The 17,776-nt window shown below is 43.2% G+C and overlaps 1 protein-coding gene across 1 annotated transcript in view; it reads left to right on the forward strand.

The window, feature by feature from the left end:
• Positions 1-17,776, forward strand: part of Vat1l (vesicle amine transport 1 like) — a 160,158-nt gene that overhangs the window by 76,606 nt on the left and 65,776 nt on the right. Inside the window, exons 5-7 of the mRNA XM_032887555.1 lie at positions 2,847-2,950; positions 4,926-4,981; positions 9,497-9,691. Coding sequence (XP_032743446.1) covers positions 2,847-2,950; positions 4,926-4,981; positions 9,497-9,691 — 355 coding nt within the window. The remainder of the gene's footprint in view (positions 1-2,846; positions 2,951-4,925; positions 4,982-9,496; positions 9,692-17,776) is intronic.

A 17,776-nucleotide genomic window follows, 5' to 3' on the forward strand; every position in this document is an offset into this window, starting at 1 on the left:
AGGGCTAGGTCCTGACTTGGCTCATTTCCTACAGGAAGACTAGAGGGGACAATGGTGGTCACCCTGGAGCTGACCACAGTTTATCCTGAAAAACCCCTTTCTGCATTTGGAAACCCTAACTGGTTTTTGGGTATGACAGATCAAATTATAACTGTCCCTCCTGCTCTCTAAAGGAACTCTGGGGGTAAGTCCCTTGATCTGACAAATCCCTATTTTCTTCCTTCATCAAATGAGACTATAGTTGTAGTTCTGGAGTCCCAGGAGTGGTATGAGGCACAAATGGTATTGACTTAACATTCCTCAGCCTGGGGCATAATAAATGTTCATAAATACAAGTATAGCACACTCCTGGAAAGGTTAAGGACATCTAGCTTCCACTCTCATGGCTGCTAATAGCCCTATGTGTATCCTGAATATATCTTGAGTGGATAGTTGGCCTAGGGAAGACACAATGTGTGTCCATGTCCATGCTAGTACTGAGCCATTTTTATTACCATTGCTCTGTGAAATACTATGAAACCTGTTGTTGTAATGCCCCCAGCATAGTTCTCTTTTGCTGAGGGTTACTTCCACTGCCCATGAGTTTTTACATTCCCATGTTGTTTATTGTTTATTGATTGTTGTTTATTATTTCAGTGAAAAATAGAATTGAGGTGTTAATGGAGATTGCACTGAATTTATGGGTTGCTTTTGATAGGATGGCCATTTTCACTGTATTGATACTTCTGATCCATGATCATAGATGGCCTTTTGATCTTATAGTGTCTTTCTCCATTTCTTCCCTTAGTATTTTAAGCTTTTCATTGTAGAGGCCCTTCATTTCTTTGGCTACATTTGCTCCAAGCTATTTTGGAGGCTGTTTTGAATGGAATTGTGTTTCTAATTTCTCAGTATGTTCATCATTAATATATAGAAAGGCCACTGATTTTTAAATATTGACTTCATGCCCCATCATGTTGCTTCAAGTGTTTAAAATGTCTAAGCCTTTTTTGGTAGAGTCTTTAGGACCCCCTATGTATAGAATTGTATCATCTGCAAGTAAGGATACTTTGACTCCTTCCTTTCCTATTTGTATCCCTTTTTTGCCCTCTCTTGTCTTATTGCTCTAGGTAAGTCAACAAGCACTATGATAACATAGGGTAGAAGAGTAGATACCATTACCTTAGTCCTGATTGTATTTAGAAAGCTTTGGGTTTTCTCTATTTAGCATGATACTGGCCATAAATTTGTTATAGTCTTTATTACATTAAAACATTTCTTTCATCACCAGTCTCTAGAGTTTTTAAGTTCAATTTTGTCAAAGGCATTGTCTGCATCTACTGAGACAAACCTTAAGGCCGTTTCTGTGATGAGTTACACTTATTTATGTGTGTTGGACCATTCCTGCATTTCTGGAATAAAGCCACCTTGGTCATGATATATATTCTCTTTGATGTGTTCCTGGATTTGTTTGTAAGCATTTTATTGTGAAATTTGTAACCATCTTCACCAGGGGGATTAGTTTTTGTGTGTGTCTCTATCTGATTTTGAAAAATGGAATTATGAAATGCAGAAGTAATGAAATTGGAAACAAAATAGGTTGAGAGCAGTAACACAGGCACAGAAAGAAAAATGCCACACCCTCCCATGTGTGGAGCCTAGCGTGAAATCTTAAGATTATGTGCTTACCTTGGACCATCTGGAGAATCTAGCCACATAGAAAGGAGTTAAGGGAGAAAGGATATTGTAATATAATTGCTTTGAAAACAGAGTGGGAATTCTGGGAGTGGAAAACTGAAACAGGCATGGGGTGTGCAGGGACAGAGGAATGGGAAGGGGAAACCTAAAAGTGTATGGAAAAACTATATGGAAACCTACAGGCTAAACTAGCATCTCCATAGACTTTCAGTACCTTGGACAGCACCCTACCCATCAGCCATATTCCTTTAAAAAAATTATTATTAGCCAAGAGATTGACTTGATATGTGGGAAGCCTAGACCAAATATCTTATTTCTTTTCTCACTGCATTTCCCCTGCAAAGAAACACATTAACTGCTTGACAAAGGAGAGAGCTAAGGCTTGGAGAATTTGAATGGGCAGTTCTCAGACATTTGGTCATGACCCCTTTGGCAAACCTCTATCACCAAAAATATTTACATTACAACTTATAACAGCAGCAAAATTAGTTATAAAATAGCAGTGAAAAAATGTATGGTTTGGGGTAGGGGGATCACCACAACATAAGGAACTGTATTAAAGGGTTACAGCATTAGGAAGACTGAGAACCACTGAGCTAGTTAGAAGATCTCAGACCCTCTTCCTCCAGTGTTCACTTCACTATTGTACTCCAGGATAGCCCTTCAGAGAGATATTTTCTGCCTCCCACTTTGATTAAATGCTCCTAGAGACAGTACCTGACTCACAGTGATTCAATGGAAGAAGACTTTTTTAAGCAGTTACTCTCCATAGATAACATATTTCAGATGTTGGGTTTGACCTTGTCCTGAGCTTCCAATACATCATAGAAATTTTCCTGTAATGTCAGAGGGAGGGGACAGCACCAAAGCAGCCATGTCTTCATGAGGTTAAACCACTGGCCTGCCACAGTGTACTGCAATGCTGGGGTACAGCAGGTATTAGGTTAGGTGAATTCAACACAATTCAAATTAAGATATTATCAGCTTATGGAGGACTTATGAGGAAGCATCTGCAGTGAGTGAATGAAGAATGTCAGTAATGAGGAGGATGGTCCTGGACTACTCGCACTTTGTCTTCTGGAAATCAGATGATGTGATGTGGAAAGGAAAGACACAAGAGCTTGGTTCCTGGCAGGTGACATCCCTTTGCTTTGTCTCTTGCTGTGCAGGATCTCAGCTGAAGGTGTGGACATCGTTTTGGATTGCCTTTGTGGGGACAACACTGGCAAGGGGCTCAGTCTCCTCAAACCTCTGGGGACCTACATTTTATATGGTGAGTTAGTGCATCATAGGGCACGATCAACAAGAGCAGAAAGTACCCCACTGTGTTTACCACATTCTGCAGGACAAAAGACATTAATATACTAGGAACAAACTGGGCAAACATGCAATCATTTAGCTTTTTAGTATACTTATTATGTAGATATTATTATCATAAATTGTAAAACTAACTTATTTGTTGCCCTATTCCCTATACCATCGTTTTTTTTTAATGTTTTATTTTGTTGTGTTGTGTTTTGTTCAAGTCACAGTCTCACTGTATACTCCATGATGGCCTTGCATTCATACTACCACTACCTCAACCTCTTGAGTGACAGGAATACACATGTAAGCCACCATGCCTGGCCACATCTACTATGCTCTTGAGTATTCAGGAAAGCTATGAAAATTAGAAGCAAATTTTCTATAGCAAAATTAAATCAGCACCTGACTTTTCCTGTGTGACCCCCCCTTTGCACACACACGCACACACATATGCGCGCGGGCGCACACACACATTTAAACATTGGTGCCCACAAATTCCAAAAGGCATATATAAAGTCAGAGGCCATCTTCCAAAGCAGAATACTGACGTCTCTGATGTTTAAGATTCCTAAAACCTGTGTGCCAGGTTCTTGCAATAGAAATTGAGCCTTAATTCTGAGTAGTTCAAAAAGGAAAACTAAAGAAATTAATTCATTTTATAAAAGAGATATTTGAGGGTTATAAATATCATTATCAGATCATTACTGCAAAGAATTGAGCTCATTAATCAGGAGGGCAGCATTCTTTTGCAGATGTACTCTGGTCATTTCTATCCTGACCACGTATTTCCTGAAAAGCAAATAATTGATTAATATTATTGATGGGAACCTACAAGGGCCAGCTCTATTTTAAGGACAGTGTACACGACTAATGGGCAGATAGACAATTTATTCATCCCTCCTCCTCATTATCCAAGAGGCTTATTTTTGCCTCAATTCCATGGTGACATTTGGGTGACCTTCAACTTGATTGTCTCACAATTATCCAAGTTGATTGGATACATTCATCAATTATATATTGATCACTTAGTTATAATGTAATGGAAGCCTGGTGCTCTGATCCCTGGGAGTCATCACCCCATCGAAGATAAAGGAATGCTTTACTGATTGGGTAATAGTTTACCCCACACTGAATAATCAATTTTAGAATATGCAATTTTTTTTAAAGTCCGTGACTGTTCTCTAAGAAAAACTTATACTTCCAAACACCTGGTGGCAAGCAGGAAGTCCATGAAACTGGACAGTGTAGTGTAATAGTCTCCATTTATCCCACCCCTTCCCAGCCAAGAACCCTGAAAGGGGGCCATTTCTCCCTAAGCATCTTAGCTTACTTTCTCACCTCCACCCCCATCTGTCACTGGGCCCCATTGTGAACACTCACTCTCCAATATTCCTTTGATCTAAAGTTTTACGTTTGATTTTTTTTAACCTCTCTGCCTGGACCCCTTTGGAGCTGACAAATCATCATCTCACATTCCCTGGACCTCTGAGCTTACGTTCTCTCCTCTACCCTCTATTTCCTTTTTCCTGTCCATCCATGTTTCCCTCCTATCCTTCAATACCCAGCCCACATCAGAGTCCTACGCCTCTCAACTTACTAGTAAATCAAATTTGAATCTATATAGAACCTTCCTGAAGAAGTTCATTTATTCTCAATAGACAGAATGATGATGTCTTATATTAGTAAAACATTGGGCTAATCACCTTTGCTACATGCCTGGTCTTCCAAAGGAATGAAAACCAAGAGAAATGTCCCTTCCTCTAAGAGTTGATGATACTTAACCAAATGTCCCACTTTGTGCCCCGCCCCAGCACCTCTACTTTTTCTAAGACAAAACGTGTTGTTATTACGCTTTTGTATACAAATGAAACAACTGCCACACTCCTTGCATAGTAAGATATCTTGATTTTCATGAACTTGACTTGGGAATCTTTCATTTGCAGGTTCATCCAACATGGTAACTGGAGAGACCAAGAGTTTCTTTAGTTTTGCCAAGTCAGTAAGTATCTGTGCCTGTCTCCACATGGTAGTTAAAACTGACTTGCATGTTGTGAAACCCCACCTAAAGACATCAGTAGATGGGTAGTGATGCATGTCTTTAATCCCAGCACTTGGGAGGCAGAAGCAGGCAGATCGCTGAGTTTGAGACCAGCCTGGTCTATAGAAGGATTTCCAGGACAATCAGGGCTACACAGAGAAACCCTGTCCAAAAAGTTAACCCATTGGTTAGTTGCTGATCTGTCACCTGCATCATGCATTTCCAATAAATCCCTATTCATTCCCTGCTAACTGCAGGCAGGCAGGCAGGACCAGGACTTGAGAGGTGATAGCATCAGTGAAGCCTTGGAAAGCTTTTTCTTTCAGTAGAGATTGGTTCAACCATCTGTCAGAAGTGACCTTGGAGTTACTGCACTGTGGTTGCCCCCTGGAGTAGACAGTCTTTTATTCTGACCATGTTCTGGCCGGGCTTCTGGGAGAACAGTAGATTTCTTTGTCCCCATCCTACTGTGTTGGAGAAGAGAATAGGAAATGATCTCCAAGTCCGTGATTGCTTCATCTGCCTTTAAGGAGCACTCGCCCTCATTGTACCTACTCACGTGGACATTCCCGTGCAGAGATATCTGTGTGCTAGAATTAAACTAACTTGAGGCTACAATTTTACCCCCACCTACTAGAGCAAAAAACTACTGTTTCTCACTAGTGTCAGCTTCTGTCACTATGCTCCCCGACTCTGGTACAACCAATGCACATGTAAGTGTTGTGAGCATTTTCTTCCCTGGAGAGATGTAAACAACATTCCCCTCCTCGTTAGGTCCTGAGCACAAAGCAAAGTATGATTCCACCAGAGTTCACCCCAAGGAGCCATTGAGATTATTGCCTTTACCCATGGAGGATGGACAAGGAGATACTGAAAGGAGTGTAGGAGACCCCAAAGCAACTGCACTGGGGAGTCCATACCCACTGTGGGTGATGGCTTCTTCATAGTCAGATAAATGGTACCCTTTTCTTTAACCTTACCCAGATTATGTTCTTCTATAGTACCTCCCGAGACTGCTAAGCCACATGCAACTAGGGCAGAATTGCTTTACAAGTGGCTGGAAGCAGCATCTGGAATCTCAGGTGGGGGTTCAATGATCCTCTCTGCCCTCTCCTTCTCTGAGGGGATGTCAACAGTCAGCAAGCCTACTTGTGCACAGACACGGGCACTCAGATGAATATGGCAGCTGTTTTGCTCAGAGTGTCATGTTCTCTAACAATAAGCATCACTACACAGCCATTTTCTGAGCATCTACTGGGGGGGGGGTAGCATTTGAGGACATCAAGGTCTCACAGTGGCTGAGACAGAGGCATGCATAACCCTTGTGACTTTACCCTCTGTGAAGCAGACGAACCCAACTGTAAAGGAAAGTGTTAATAACCTAATTGTGAATGCCTAGCCAACCTCGAAAGGGAATAAAACAGGATTCTGGAATGGAAGAAGGCAGGACAGAGTGGAGGCATTATGAATACCACGATCAGAGAGCCAGGAAAAGGATGTTAGAATTTGCTTTCTGTATATTATGATGGAATCGTACTGGTCATATTTAGATAGGTTTCTAATCTCAGCTAAACCAATCTAGAAACTCCCCACATACATGCCTAGAAATTTGTCTCCAAGATGTTTTTGGATGCTGTCAAGTTGACAGTCAGTATTAAACATGCCAGGAGTATTTATATGTTCTTTACACAGACACTGACTGCTCAAATTTTATCCTCAAACATCTGCTGAATCAGGAAATGACAGTATTCCCTTTATACATGAGATCAAAATTTAAAGGACAGCTTTTTGCAATTTTTGCATAAGGGATTTTAATAAAATTGTAGGTCAAAAATCATTTGAACACCAGGGCTCATAGAAGAAAGGGTAGAGACTTGTGACAGATGCTATCAACTGATTGTCCCTGAAGACAGGCTCTGTACCACTCATAGCTCTTTTGTTGCTGTGGATACAATTTGCAAGATGCTGAAAGACTTCTCTGCAGAATCATGCTGGCCCCAAATTATATACAACTAACTGTAAGAAGTGTTTTCCCCTCTTCTCACCCTTAATGCCCAACCTCCAAACACAGTGCTAATGAAATAATTACAGTGTGCTCGTGCTTGCAGAAGTATTTATAACAACACAGCCTGGATAGAAACTCAGACTCCTCTTCCCCAAATGAGTACCATTACGCTCTGGAGCTAAAGGTCATGAATAAAGGCCATTCCCTATCAGAGGCCCAGTCCGAGCAGGCTGATTGGTTAGAAGTAAATTGAAGAGCAGGTTTTCTGAGAAGTGCAATAATGGCTTTGCTCCAGGAAGAAAATTCTCTGCAATCAAGAAAGGCACATTTAGAATCATATAGCGAGTTCTACCTCTGCTATCTTAATTATCTTCCATCTTCAGATTTCAGCAGAATGAAGTGCTTTGTGCTTTGTCAGACTTGCCATTCACTCTCGGGCCATTCTAAGGATGATTCTTCCAGATGAAGTTAGCATTTAGAGAGCAAAGTGACTCCAAATTTCAAGCTCTTGCTCAGTAAATCCAAAACATGGCTTTCAGATTAAGATGACAATTAAATCTGCTTATGCTTGATACATGTGGTATATACATCCCGCCACAATGGCATACATCTCGTATGAGCACATGTACATTGCACAATGACCTCCTTCTCCCTGAGGCATGGTAAGGAAGCTGACCAGAGAGATTAGGTAAGTTGCCTAGAGTTTCACAGCTGTCAAATGACACTCAACTCTAGAAATTAAAAAAAAAGATTTTGAGTACATTAGTGTACACATACACACACACACACACACACACACACACACACACACACACACACACAAGGCATGGCATGCATGAAGAAGTCAGAGGACACATTGCAGAAGTCGGTTCTCTGCTCTCACCATGTAGGTCCATCTCAGGTTTTCGGATCTTATGGCAAACACCTGCACCAACTGGTCCATCTCCAGAGCCCTGAATCACAGCTGAGCAATGATGATAGCATCATCTGGCATGGCATGCGCACAAACATGCACTGAGGTCCTACCAATGTGCAGGTATCAAGCCTAATCATGGGACCCATGCCTTTGAACTCGTAGGTTGGGACACTCCGCTCGGAGAGCAAGTGTAGGGAGGACAGTGTGCAAAGTAACACTAAGCTCTACGCAGGCGCTGCTGTATCCAGTGCTTTGTGCTGCTGTTGACCAAAAACGGAGTTTCATGCATGCCTGACACACACTGTAGCAACTGAGGTATGCCCAGAGCCACATACATGAAGTTCTTCACCTAAGCACGTTTAGCAGAGCTAGGAGTGGGGCAGATCAAGAAGAGCTATTCTTTTGACCTCTAACTTCTTACCACATATCAGAGGCTGAACCTACATGACAGCCATTTTTGTAGTCCCAACCCCCTAGCTTTATCAACCCATGCAATGCTGTCTTCTTAACTTACCCTTCCTTCCTACCTACCTGCCCCATATTCTTGGCATTATCTGCCCCAACTCACTCTACTAAAGGGGAGAGGGTGGCTCTTGTACTCAGAGTGGTTACTCATCCCATGCCCTCAATACTTTATTACTCTGTAAACTTCTCTGTGTTACAACTCTTTCATCAGCCCCACAACCTTTCCCAGAGTCAATGGCTTTTTTACCCTGAACCCTCCTGGAAGACACCAGCGTATCCCCTCAGTCAAGTCAGCAGAGAAGGTCAAAATTCAGAGAAAAAGAATGAATGAGGACTGAGGCATATACATCTAGGATCAACTCTAGAGCCAATGGTCTCAATCACAGACTTACTATTATCAACCTGTGGCCTCAAATAGACTGAGGAACTTTATCCAAATGAATGGGGGCAAGAATTTGGACTGGTATTGTGAGGGTTCTTATATGCATGTAAGTCATAAAATCTAAGTCTTATAATATGTATTTGGGCATGTGTATGTCTGTATGTCTGTGTGTGTGTCTATATATCTGTATGCATGTGTATGTTAAGACAGGTTCTGTTGTAGCCCAGGCTGTTATAAAATTCATTATTTAGTTGAAAATAACCTTGGATTTCTGATCCTCCTGGCTCTACCTCCCAATTCTAGGATGACAAGTATGTACCTCCATACTGCTAATTCTAAGTGATACTGGGATTTGAACTCAGAATTCTGTGTGTAGTAAGCAGGCACTATCCCAAATGAGCTATATTCCCAGCATAGACAGTATTTTAGCATCCCTTCATGGTATCACCTCTCTCCCTCTATTACTCCCTCCAAGCTAGATCCTTCTCTCAGCACTTCTGTCTAGGATACCTACTGTGTACCAACTAAAGTGATTTCGGAAATAGATGCTTAAAAGTTGTATCACCAGGATTACTGACTGGTCCACTCAACTCTACTCAGTTTCAAACTTTGCTTCCCTGGGGTACATGATGTCCCATGTCATAGTTGATATTGCATGACATAACCCCATCTTGAAACATTGTAACCTGGAACCTTCTCTCACTGCAGTGGTGGCAGGTGGAGAAAGTGAACCCCATCAAGCTGTATGAAGAAAACAAAGTCATCGCGGGATTCTCGCTCCTCAACCTGCTCTTCAAGCAGGGCCGCTCGGGCCTCATCCGAGGGGTAGTAGAGAAGCTCATAGGACTGTACAACCAGAAGAAGATCAAGCCTGTGGTGGATTCTTTATGGGCCCTGGAGGAGGTAAGCAAGCAACCTTTTGAGTTTGTCTCTAGGAGCTTTGAGCATCCAAGGCAATCTTTTTCAAAACCTCTTTTCTTCTCCAGATTTGTTTGAAACAAACGTCCTAAAGTAGGTGAGGCCAACCTCAGACGTCACAATTCAGCATTGTCATGTACCAAGTTCACACTCAAGATGCTCATAGTTGAGCACCAAGAAAATAATCACACATGCCCCCCAAAATCTCACATCATTTTAAGTGAGCTCATGGTTTTCTGTTGGACTACATTTGTAGCTCTCTTTAGCCACATGTGGCCCACAGGTCTGGCACATCTGGATCATGGTGCTTTAAACGTAAGGACCATTTCAAGTTCCGAAGAGATTTTCAAACCGTCCAGCTCTAGCGTTTGTATATGAACCCTTCCTTTTCAGGAGACACCAAATGTGAATGGATATTCCCCATCCACCTTGATTATAGAAGGGTGTGCATGTTGTTAGAAAGTCATGCCTATTGTGACTCTGTAGATACAGAAGAGATCAAGCTCAAAGTCACTCACAAATGGGAATGAATCATATGCAGACACTGGGGTATGTTTTATGCTCCTTTAAGACATTGTCAGCTGTCATAGTTGACACTAATTCTGTTGGGTTTGGTGTTGGACTGATTTGGAGTTTTGTTGCATCTGGTGGTGGTGTTGATGATGGTGGTGGTCTGTCAAAGGGTCTAGTATTTGAACACATTCTTGGACCATGAACAAACTAACCTTCAAGGATGCTGAAGCAGGAACTGATTTGATCAATTTGTATGGTACTCAAGGAGGAAGGCAATCTTCAAATCTAGAAATCCTTCAGGAAACGAGAAGGGTGGAGCGTATAGGAACTTTGTGAGAACAGGGGAAGCATGTGGGTGTTTGGATGACATGTCAAATCTCCCTCTGTCATGAGGCCTAGAAAGATGTTTAAGGTGGCATGAGCTGTCTTTGACTTCTTTTTCACTGTTTTCATGGATGAGGTGCCTTCGGGAACAAGTATTTGATGGAGTGTGGGTTTGTGCATCTGAGGTTTTTGTGAGTGTGTGCACACATGTATGGTACACTCACCTATGCATGCACGTGTAAAAGCCAGACATAAAAAAGTGAGTGTTTTCCTCAATTGCTGTCCACTTTACATTTTGAGACAGTCACCCACTGAACATGGAGCTTGGCATTGAAACTGGACTAAGAACTAGCACACGGTGCAGATCTGCCAACCCTCCATCACAGATGGCCCCTGAATGCCCAACTTCTATATAGATGCTGGAGGTCCTGACTCAGGTCTGCATGCTGGCACAGCACCCATGTCACCTACTGAGCCATCTTCTCAGCCCTGGGCCAAGTGCTTTGAAACTTTGGGGAGTCACAGACACCTTTGCAACCTATGTTGCAAACACTAAGTTCTGTAGATCAGAAGTGTGTGTGTGTGTGTGTGTGTGTGTGTGTGTGTGAAGGTGCTGCTGTTTGCTGATGGATTTGAGTGAGGAACAATCATGACATCAGATTAGCTGGTCCAAGGCCAATGAACTCAAACTATACCCATCTACATCACTCTAATATTGAGTTATAATGAGCAGCCTTTTAAAAAGAACAGCCACCCAAAGGCCTTGTTTGTTGTGATAACTGAAATAAATATTCAGTGCAGGACATTCCTAAATCAGCCCGGCATAAGTAGACGACAAAGGGCACATCCACATTCCAGAGAAGGATAATGCAATTAATGTTCCGGCTTCCTTCCTTTTTGTCTTTTTTTCTATTGCAGATGCTTATTGTGATTCAATTTATTCCTGAAGTAAATCAGACAATAATGCATTCTTTGTCCTGTGTAATTGCCAGAATGGTTAGCCTCTTGTCATCATTTTATTGAAAATCTTTTCAGCTTAATGAATCCGATATCTGTACAGTATTCAGTGTGGCTTGTCGAAAGCAGATATCTGTACAATGTTCAGTGCGGCATGCTAGAGAAAGACAGAAATCATCGGGGACAACTCTCATCCATGTGTCACAGAGGAGACTTAGGTTTAGACCTAGTACCCAAAGTGACCCAGCAAATCTGGTAGTTTGTGAGGGTTAAGGTCTTAGAGGCAGCGATCCAGATGGCCCCAGGAGTTCTGCTAGTGTTCATCACTATTCCTTGCTCACAGCAGTGTTGGAGTCTCTAAATACCTACTGAGTAATGAGTGTGTGTTTGGTTCTGGGGAGATGCTGAAGATACAGCCAAGAATAGGGAGATAATATTCCTGGGCTTCCTAGAGTTTATATTCAAAGGAACGTTGTGAGAGAACAGAAAACACTGAAGTAGGCAATGGCACACGGAAAAATTGCTACTTGTAATAGCTTTTAGAAGGGGCATGCTTGCTATGTTCTCACCATGACCACCGGAGATGAAAATGTCCCTTTGGTTCACAGTGTCAGAAGCTTTCAATCTTTCATGGAAGGGAAGGCACAGCAGATCATGATCTCACTCAGAGCACGGTGGTGGAAGAAAGTGGCACTGGCTAGTCATAAACAGTGAGGAAGCAGAGAGCAATGCTAGGGCCAGGGGTCCCTACTTAGTGACTTGTGACTACCAGATGGATCTAGCTTCCTAAAATAGCATCGCTAACCTCTAAGGAAATATCTGAAATATGATCGTGGGGGACACATTTCAGAATCAAGCAATAACAGGAATAAATTGTGGTGATGGGCACTTAGTTCCCATGTAGAAGTGATCCCTAAACTCATTCACATAATTGCTTCCCTCTCTAAGGACATTTTTCTCCTTTGTAAAATTTTAATGGTATGTGTGTGTATGTGTGTGTGTGTGTGTGTGTGTGTGTGTGTGTTATTCACATGTATTTGCGCTTTAGTACCCTTTCTTTCTTGGAAGCAATATGGTAATCAATGAAAGTACCTACTGCAGAGTGGCTCAAACAAGGGTCTCTTGGAGTAGCATCCTTTGAGAAGGTACTTGAAGGCAGTAAAAACCTTAAACCAAAAGAATTTCAGAGCAAGACACTCCCCAAAACAAAGAGTTGAGAGCAGAGCATCTTGGATAGTTGCACAGGTGAATTATTCTAAGCCAAGATGAGATGATGCAAAGAGAGCCTAAACAGGGCAGCAAGGATGGGCCAGACAGAAACTTGCATTAACTCCCAGTACCGAGAGGGTCAAGGGAAGGAGGGGCTGCTTCCTGGTCCTCAAGGTGTGATCTGCTCAGGAGGAACTGGAGTTGCTAGTCTGGATCCTGGGCAACGATGCCATCCAGAAGGGCTTGATGAAACTGAGGAATGGGAAAGACAAGATGAACTGAAGGCCGGCAAGCCTGGTGGGCAGCTGTGCGTCCGTGAGCAGCGTCTAAGAAAAGACAACTGGACTTGCAATCACTTTCACCATTAGGGCACTGCCCCATCTGAGTGCGTGCTGGAATGCTATCAGGACTGGATGGAAAACTGAATTCATCTGGTTTGCTGGGCAAAGATACTCAGTTCTAGCACTAACCAGCAGCAGGAAACCCATGGCTGGCACCTCTCTTGACTGAGCTGTGTGAGAACTTGGGGCTTAGAAAGTCTGGGACTTGACCTTGAGTTTCCAGATTTCCTTCTATCACCAGATCCAGTTCTATTTGTGTGGGCTGTACAGGATCCTCTGCGGTAGTTTGAACAGGAATGGCTGCCATATGTGCCTATATTTTGAATGCTTAGTCACCAGGGAATGGCACTATTTAAAAAGATTAGAAGGATTAGGGGGTGAGGCCGTGTTGGAGGAAGTATATTGCCCAAGGTGGGCTTTGAGGTTTCAAAAGCCCATACCTGGCTAGGTCTCTGTCTGTCTGTCTCTCTGTCTCTGTCTCTCTCTCTTTCTCTCTCTTCCCCCTTTGTCCCCCCACCGCTTCCCCTCCCTTCCCCTCTCTGCCTCATGATCGGGACACAGTTCTCAGCTACTGCTCCAGCACCTGCCGGGATGCTATCATACCCCCCACCAAGATGACGATGGACTAAACCTCTGAAACTGTAACCAAGCCCCAATTAATACTTTCTTTTATAAGAGTTACCTTGGTCATGGTGTCTCTTCATAGCAATAGAATAGTAACCATGACATCCTCGCCTCCACCCCCACTGTCCCCTGAGTATTAACAGACACACACAGACATATATACACAGTAGCTCAAAAACAGCCTAAATCTGTCTTCTCAAGATAAGTCAAGTCCTGATCAACTGTATTCCCAACCATTTTCTTGAGTTCCATGCATCCACCCACCCTCTCCCACCCACATTTCAGCAACGTCCAGTCTTCTGGTCTTAGACCCACCCTCCCACCACACCCTCCCACCACACTCTCCCTACCTTGAGCCTCTGAGGCAGTCATCTCCTCTATAGTAAATACACATCCTCTCCATCATTCATGTCTGTGCTTCTCTACCCATATCTTCCAACCAAGCCACTGGTCACTCCCCTTTTCTCCTGCTTTGGTGGTCTCTGCTATATTCCCTGATGGTTGATTGGGCTATGCATTGACCCTTGCCTCTCGTCTACTAGAGGTTAAACCCTATGTGAGGAAGATCATACATGTAGGCCTGCAGCCTTCAGTACCGGGCAGAGTGGACAGAGGGGGTGCTCAGTAAACAGGCTATTGTATGAATAAATTAATGAGCACGAGCCCAGCACCACACAGAAATGTGACCAGTTGGACACTACTTGCTATGCGTAGTAATAAATATTTGCTGAACACATAGATGAGTAAATGACCTAAAGTAAGCAAGCTCTGCCTTTTCAAAGATATTTCACAGGAACCAGCAAGTTGTCTCAATGAATAAAGGTGCTTGCCACCAATACTGGTGGATCCGGAGAGCATACACAGTGGGAATACACACAGTGAAAGGAACAAACCAACTCCCACAAGCAGTCTTCCAATCTACACATCTACACACACACACACACACACACACACACACACACACACACACACACACAGAGAGAGACAGGACAGAGAGAGACAGACAGACAGACAGACAGACAGACAGAGAGAGAGAGAATTACTTAATAAAATGTAAAAAAAGAATCCAATCAATATCAGGTACTGACATTATTATTATTATTATTATTATTATTATTATTATTATTATTATTAAAACTGTTTCTAAGCAAAAAAAGAAAGAAGTCATGGTTTTTAACCTAGGGCCTGATTCATGTGTCGCTTTGGCTAATTCCTCGTGGAGGAGGGGCTCCTCTATGCAATGTTGAAAAATGACTGATCCCTAAGTGATCTCTCATTATTGTCATATGTCCCCTGGGCCACTGAGTGGGACAAGGGTGATGGAAAAGCTGTTTCTGGCTGAGAATCCCAGTTTGAAAAGAAGCCGTGGGATCAGGGTTGTAGCTCGGCAGGTCAGCATTTACTGCCAGAAGTACCGGTCTCCAGTTCGAGCTCCGCTTGTCAGGGAAGGTGGTGCATCCTGTGAAGCCAGCGCTCAGGAGGAAGAGGCTGGAAAACTAGAGATTCAAGGTCATCTTGGGCTATATGGTGAGTTAGAGGACATCCTGATGTACATGATACCCTGTCTCTGGGTGTGGGGGGACGGTTAGGGAAAGGAGGAGAAGGAGGAGAGAAGCCAGGAAAGGCTACAGCAACAAAAAAGCTATGGTAGATGATCTAGTCACCAGCAAAACAAAGGAACTATACTCAGTGTAGCAGGCTGGTCCTCCACAGAAGGGAGACAGACGGCTGCCGCCTGTTTGCCAACAAAGCCGCCACAGCCTCTCATCAGCGACACCCACCAACTTTTCTGAGGGTTCTTTTCTACAATATTTACAGACATCTGTTTAGAGCTGCAGTTGGGCCAAATGCAGCAATTCCATCAAGCCCACGCAGCTCTTCTGGGCTTCCAGGGAGTACGGCATGCTTATTGCTTGAGAACCTCCGAGGGAAGACTGTAATGATTTCCCCCCTCCCTTTTGGTAAGGGCTTACACAAAATTGCTTCTCGGACCAGCTCTGTAACTCCATTTATAGAATATAAAGCCCACAGGGATTAAAAGAAAATTTTCTTGGGCTCTCTGAGCCCTCAGACAAGAAGATTTAATAATATCAGACACGATTAAGGGTTCTTTCTAGCCATCTGTCTGAGACTTTATTGTAAATTTAATACGCAAAAGCAGAGTGAGGGGGAGTCGGGAGTATCCCATTTGCTTTCAGATGCTAAATGTACAGCTGTACTTTACATTGGTGGGGGGGGAGTGGATTAAGCTTGCAGTTTCAAGCTGGAAAGGGGACAAACGTTTATGTTTGTCACCCAAGCAGCTGTTGTTTCCTTGGGTACTTGTGGTAGTTATCTTCACAGTGAACTTGACTTGCTTTGGAGTCACCATGGAAACAAACCTCTTGGTATGTCGCTAAGAACAGTTCCAGGCAGGCCTACCTAAGGAGAGAAGGGCAGCAACATGGGCAGCACTGTCCTATGAGCCAGTGTCCCGACCTGTGTGAAAAGGAGGAAGGTAGCTGAATGCTAGCAAGCATATCTCTCTCTCTCTCTCTCTCTCTCTCTCTCTCTCTCTCTCTCTCTCTCTCTCTCTCCAGTGATGCTCCTCTGCCTCCCAGTGATACCAGGCCTCCCTGCCAGGATGGAGCAAAACTAAAGTCATTCATTCTAAGGTTACATTTGTCAAACATTAGACAAGTCAGGAGACAGGCACCTACTGTGCGCTCCAAGTATTTTCAGCTGTCAAGTCTACACGGATTATAGGTAATCTGTATCCTGTCCTTGGGTTTTCAACAAACCTATGAAATAATTAGAGAGGAATCATCATCAATCACCGGGGATCAATTTCAGCTGCAAGTGGGCGTGAAAGCAAAAGAGAACAAAGTTGAGACTAAATGAAATGTTCAGACACCGTTTTTAAGAAGGACACAGGGAAAGGGGCTAGGAGGATGTCTCTCTCCACCAAGGAAGCTCCAGCGATGCAATGACGAGGAGCCTGGTCCATGTTCCCAGTGTACACACGGAAGCTGGGCTTGGTGGCCTAAGTCTGCAATGACAGTGCTGGAGAGGCAGAGCCAGGCAGATCCCTGTAGATCATTGGTGAGCTTGTCTAAGCAAATCAATGAGCTCTCGGTTCAATGAGAAACTCATTCTCATAAAATAAGGAGCAAATGATTAAGGAAAACACCCAGTGTTGACCTTTGGCCTCCACACACACATAAACATATGCACACAAACACCTGTGAACACCTGTATACATAGGTGCGCATACACACACACACAAATAAATATGGTTTGGTGAACACTAAAAGGAGAGAAATCATTTGACTGATGTTGGGTACCACAAAAATACTATAAAACCGCAGGGACAATGTGATCAAAATCAAGGGCATGACTGAGGTAGATGAGCGTAGAGAAAGCTCCAGACTCCACATGGAGGAAGAAATAAGGCCTAGTAAATGGAACCAAATCATAAGATACCTCCACCACTGCCTGTTGGAAGATGTGGTATTGACATCTGATTGATGGGGTTGCTATGAGAGAGAATGACACCATTTGATCCTCAGTTAAGAGAGGCTCAACTGTGGCCCTAAGGCTCATCACCATGCTGGCATGCACCTGAGGTGAGGTTTCATGGTACAGACCATAATCCCAGCATACATGGGGATGATGTCAGAGGAATGTGAATTCAAGGGCAGTCTGGGCTCCAAAGTAAGTTCCAGGATAGCCTGGTCTACATGGTAAGATAAAGAGATAAAGAGAGAGACAGAGAATCCGTACAGAGGAGCTGGAGAGATGGGTCATGAGTTAAGATCATAAACCGTTCTTGCAGAAGACCCAAGTGCAGTTCCTAGCATGTACATGTGGTACAACCATCTGTAACTAAAGCTCCAAGGAATGAAGGCATCAGGAGTTGAAAGCCAGCCTTGGCTATATATATTATGAGGCCAACCTGGGCTTTACTAGACACTTTCTTAAAAACAAACAAACAAACATCAATAAAATCTAAAATGAATGTGTCAAGACTATATCACTATGGACTTTATCCATTTGACAATTAAAAGCTCATGGGACGCTGCATGAGATCTTAATAGGTATATATGTGTATACATGGGAACTT

This window comes from Rattus rattus, chromosome 17 (assembly GCF_011064425.1).
Source record: "Rattus rattus isolate New Zealand chromosome 17, Rrattus_CSIRO_v1, whole genome shotgun sequence".
In the NCBI taxonomy this organism is placed as follows: Eukaryota; Metazoa; Chordata; class Mammalia; order Rodentia; family Muridae; genus Rattus; species Rattus rattus.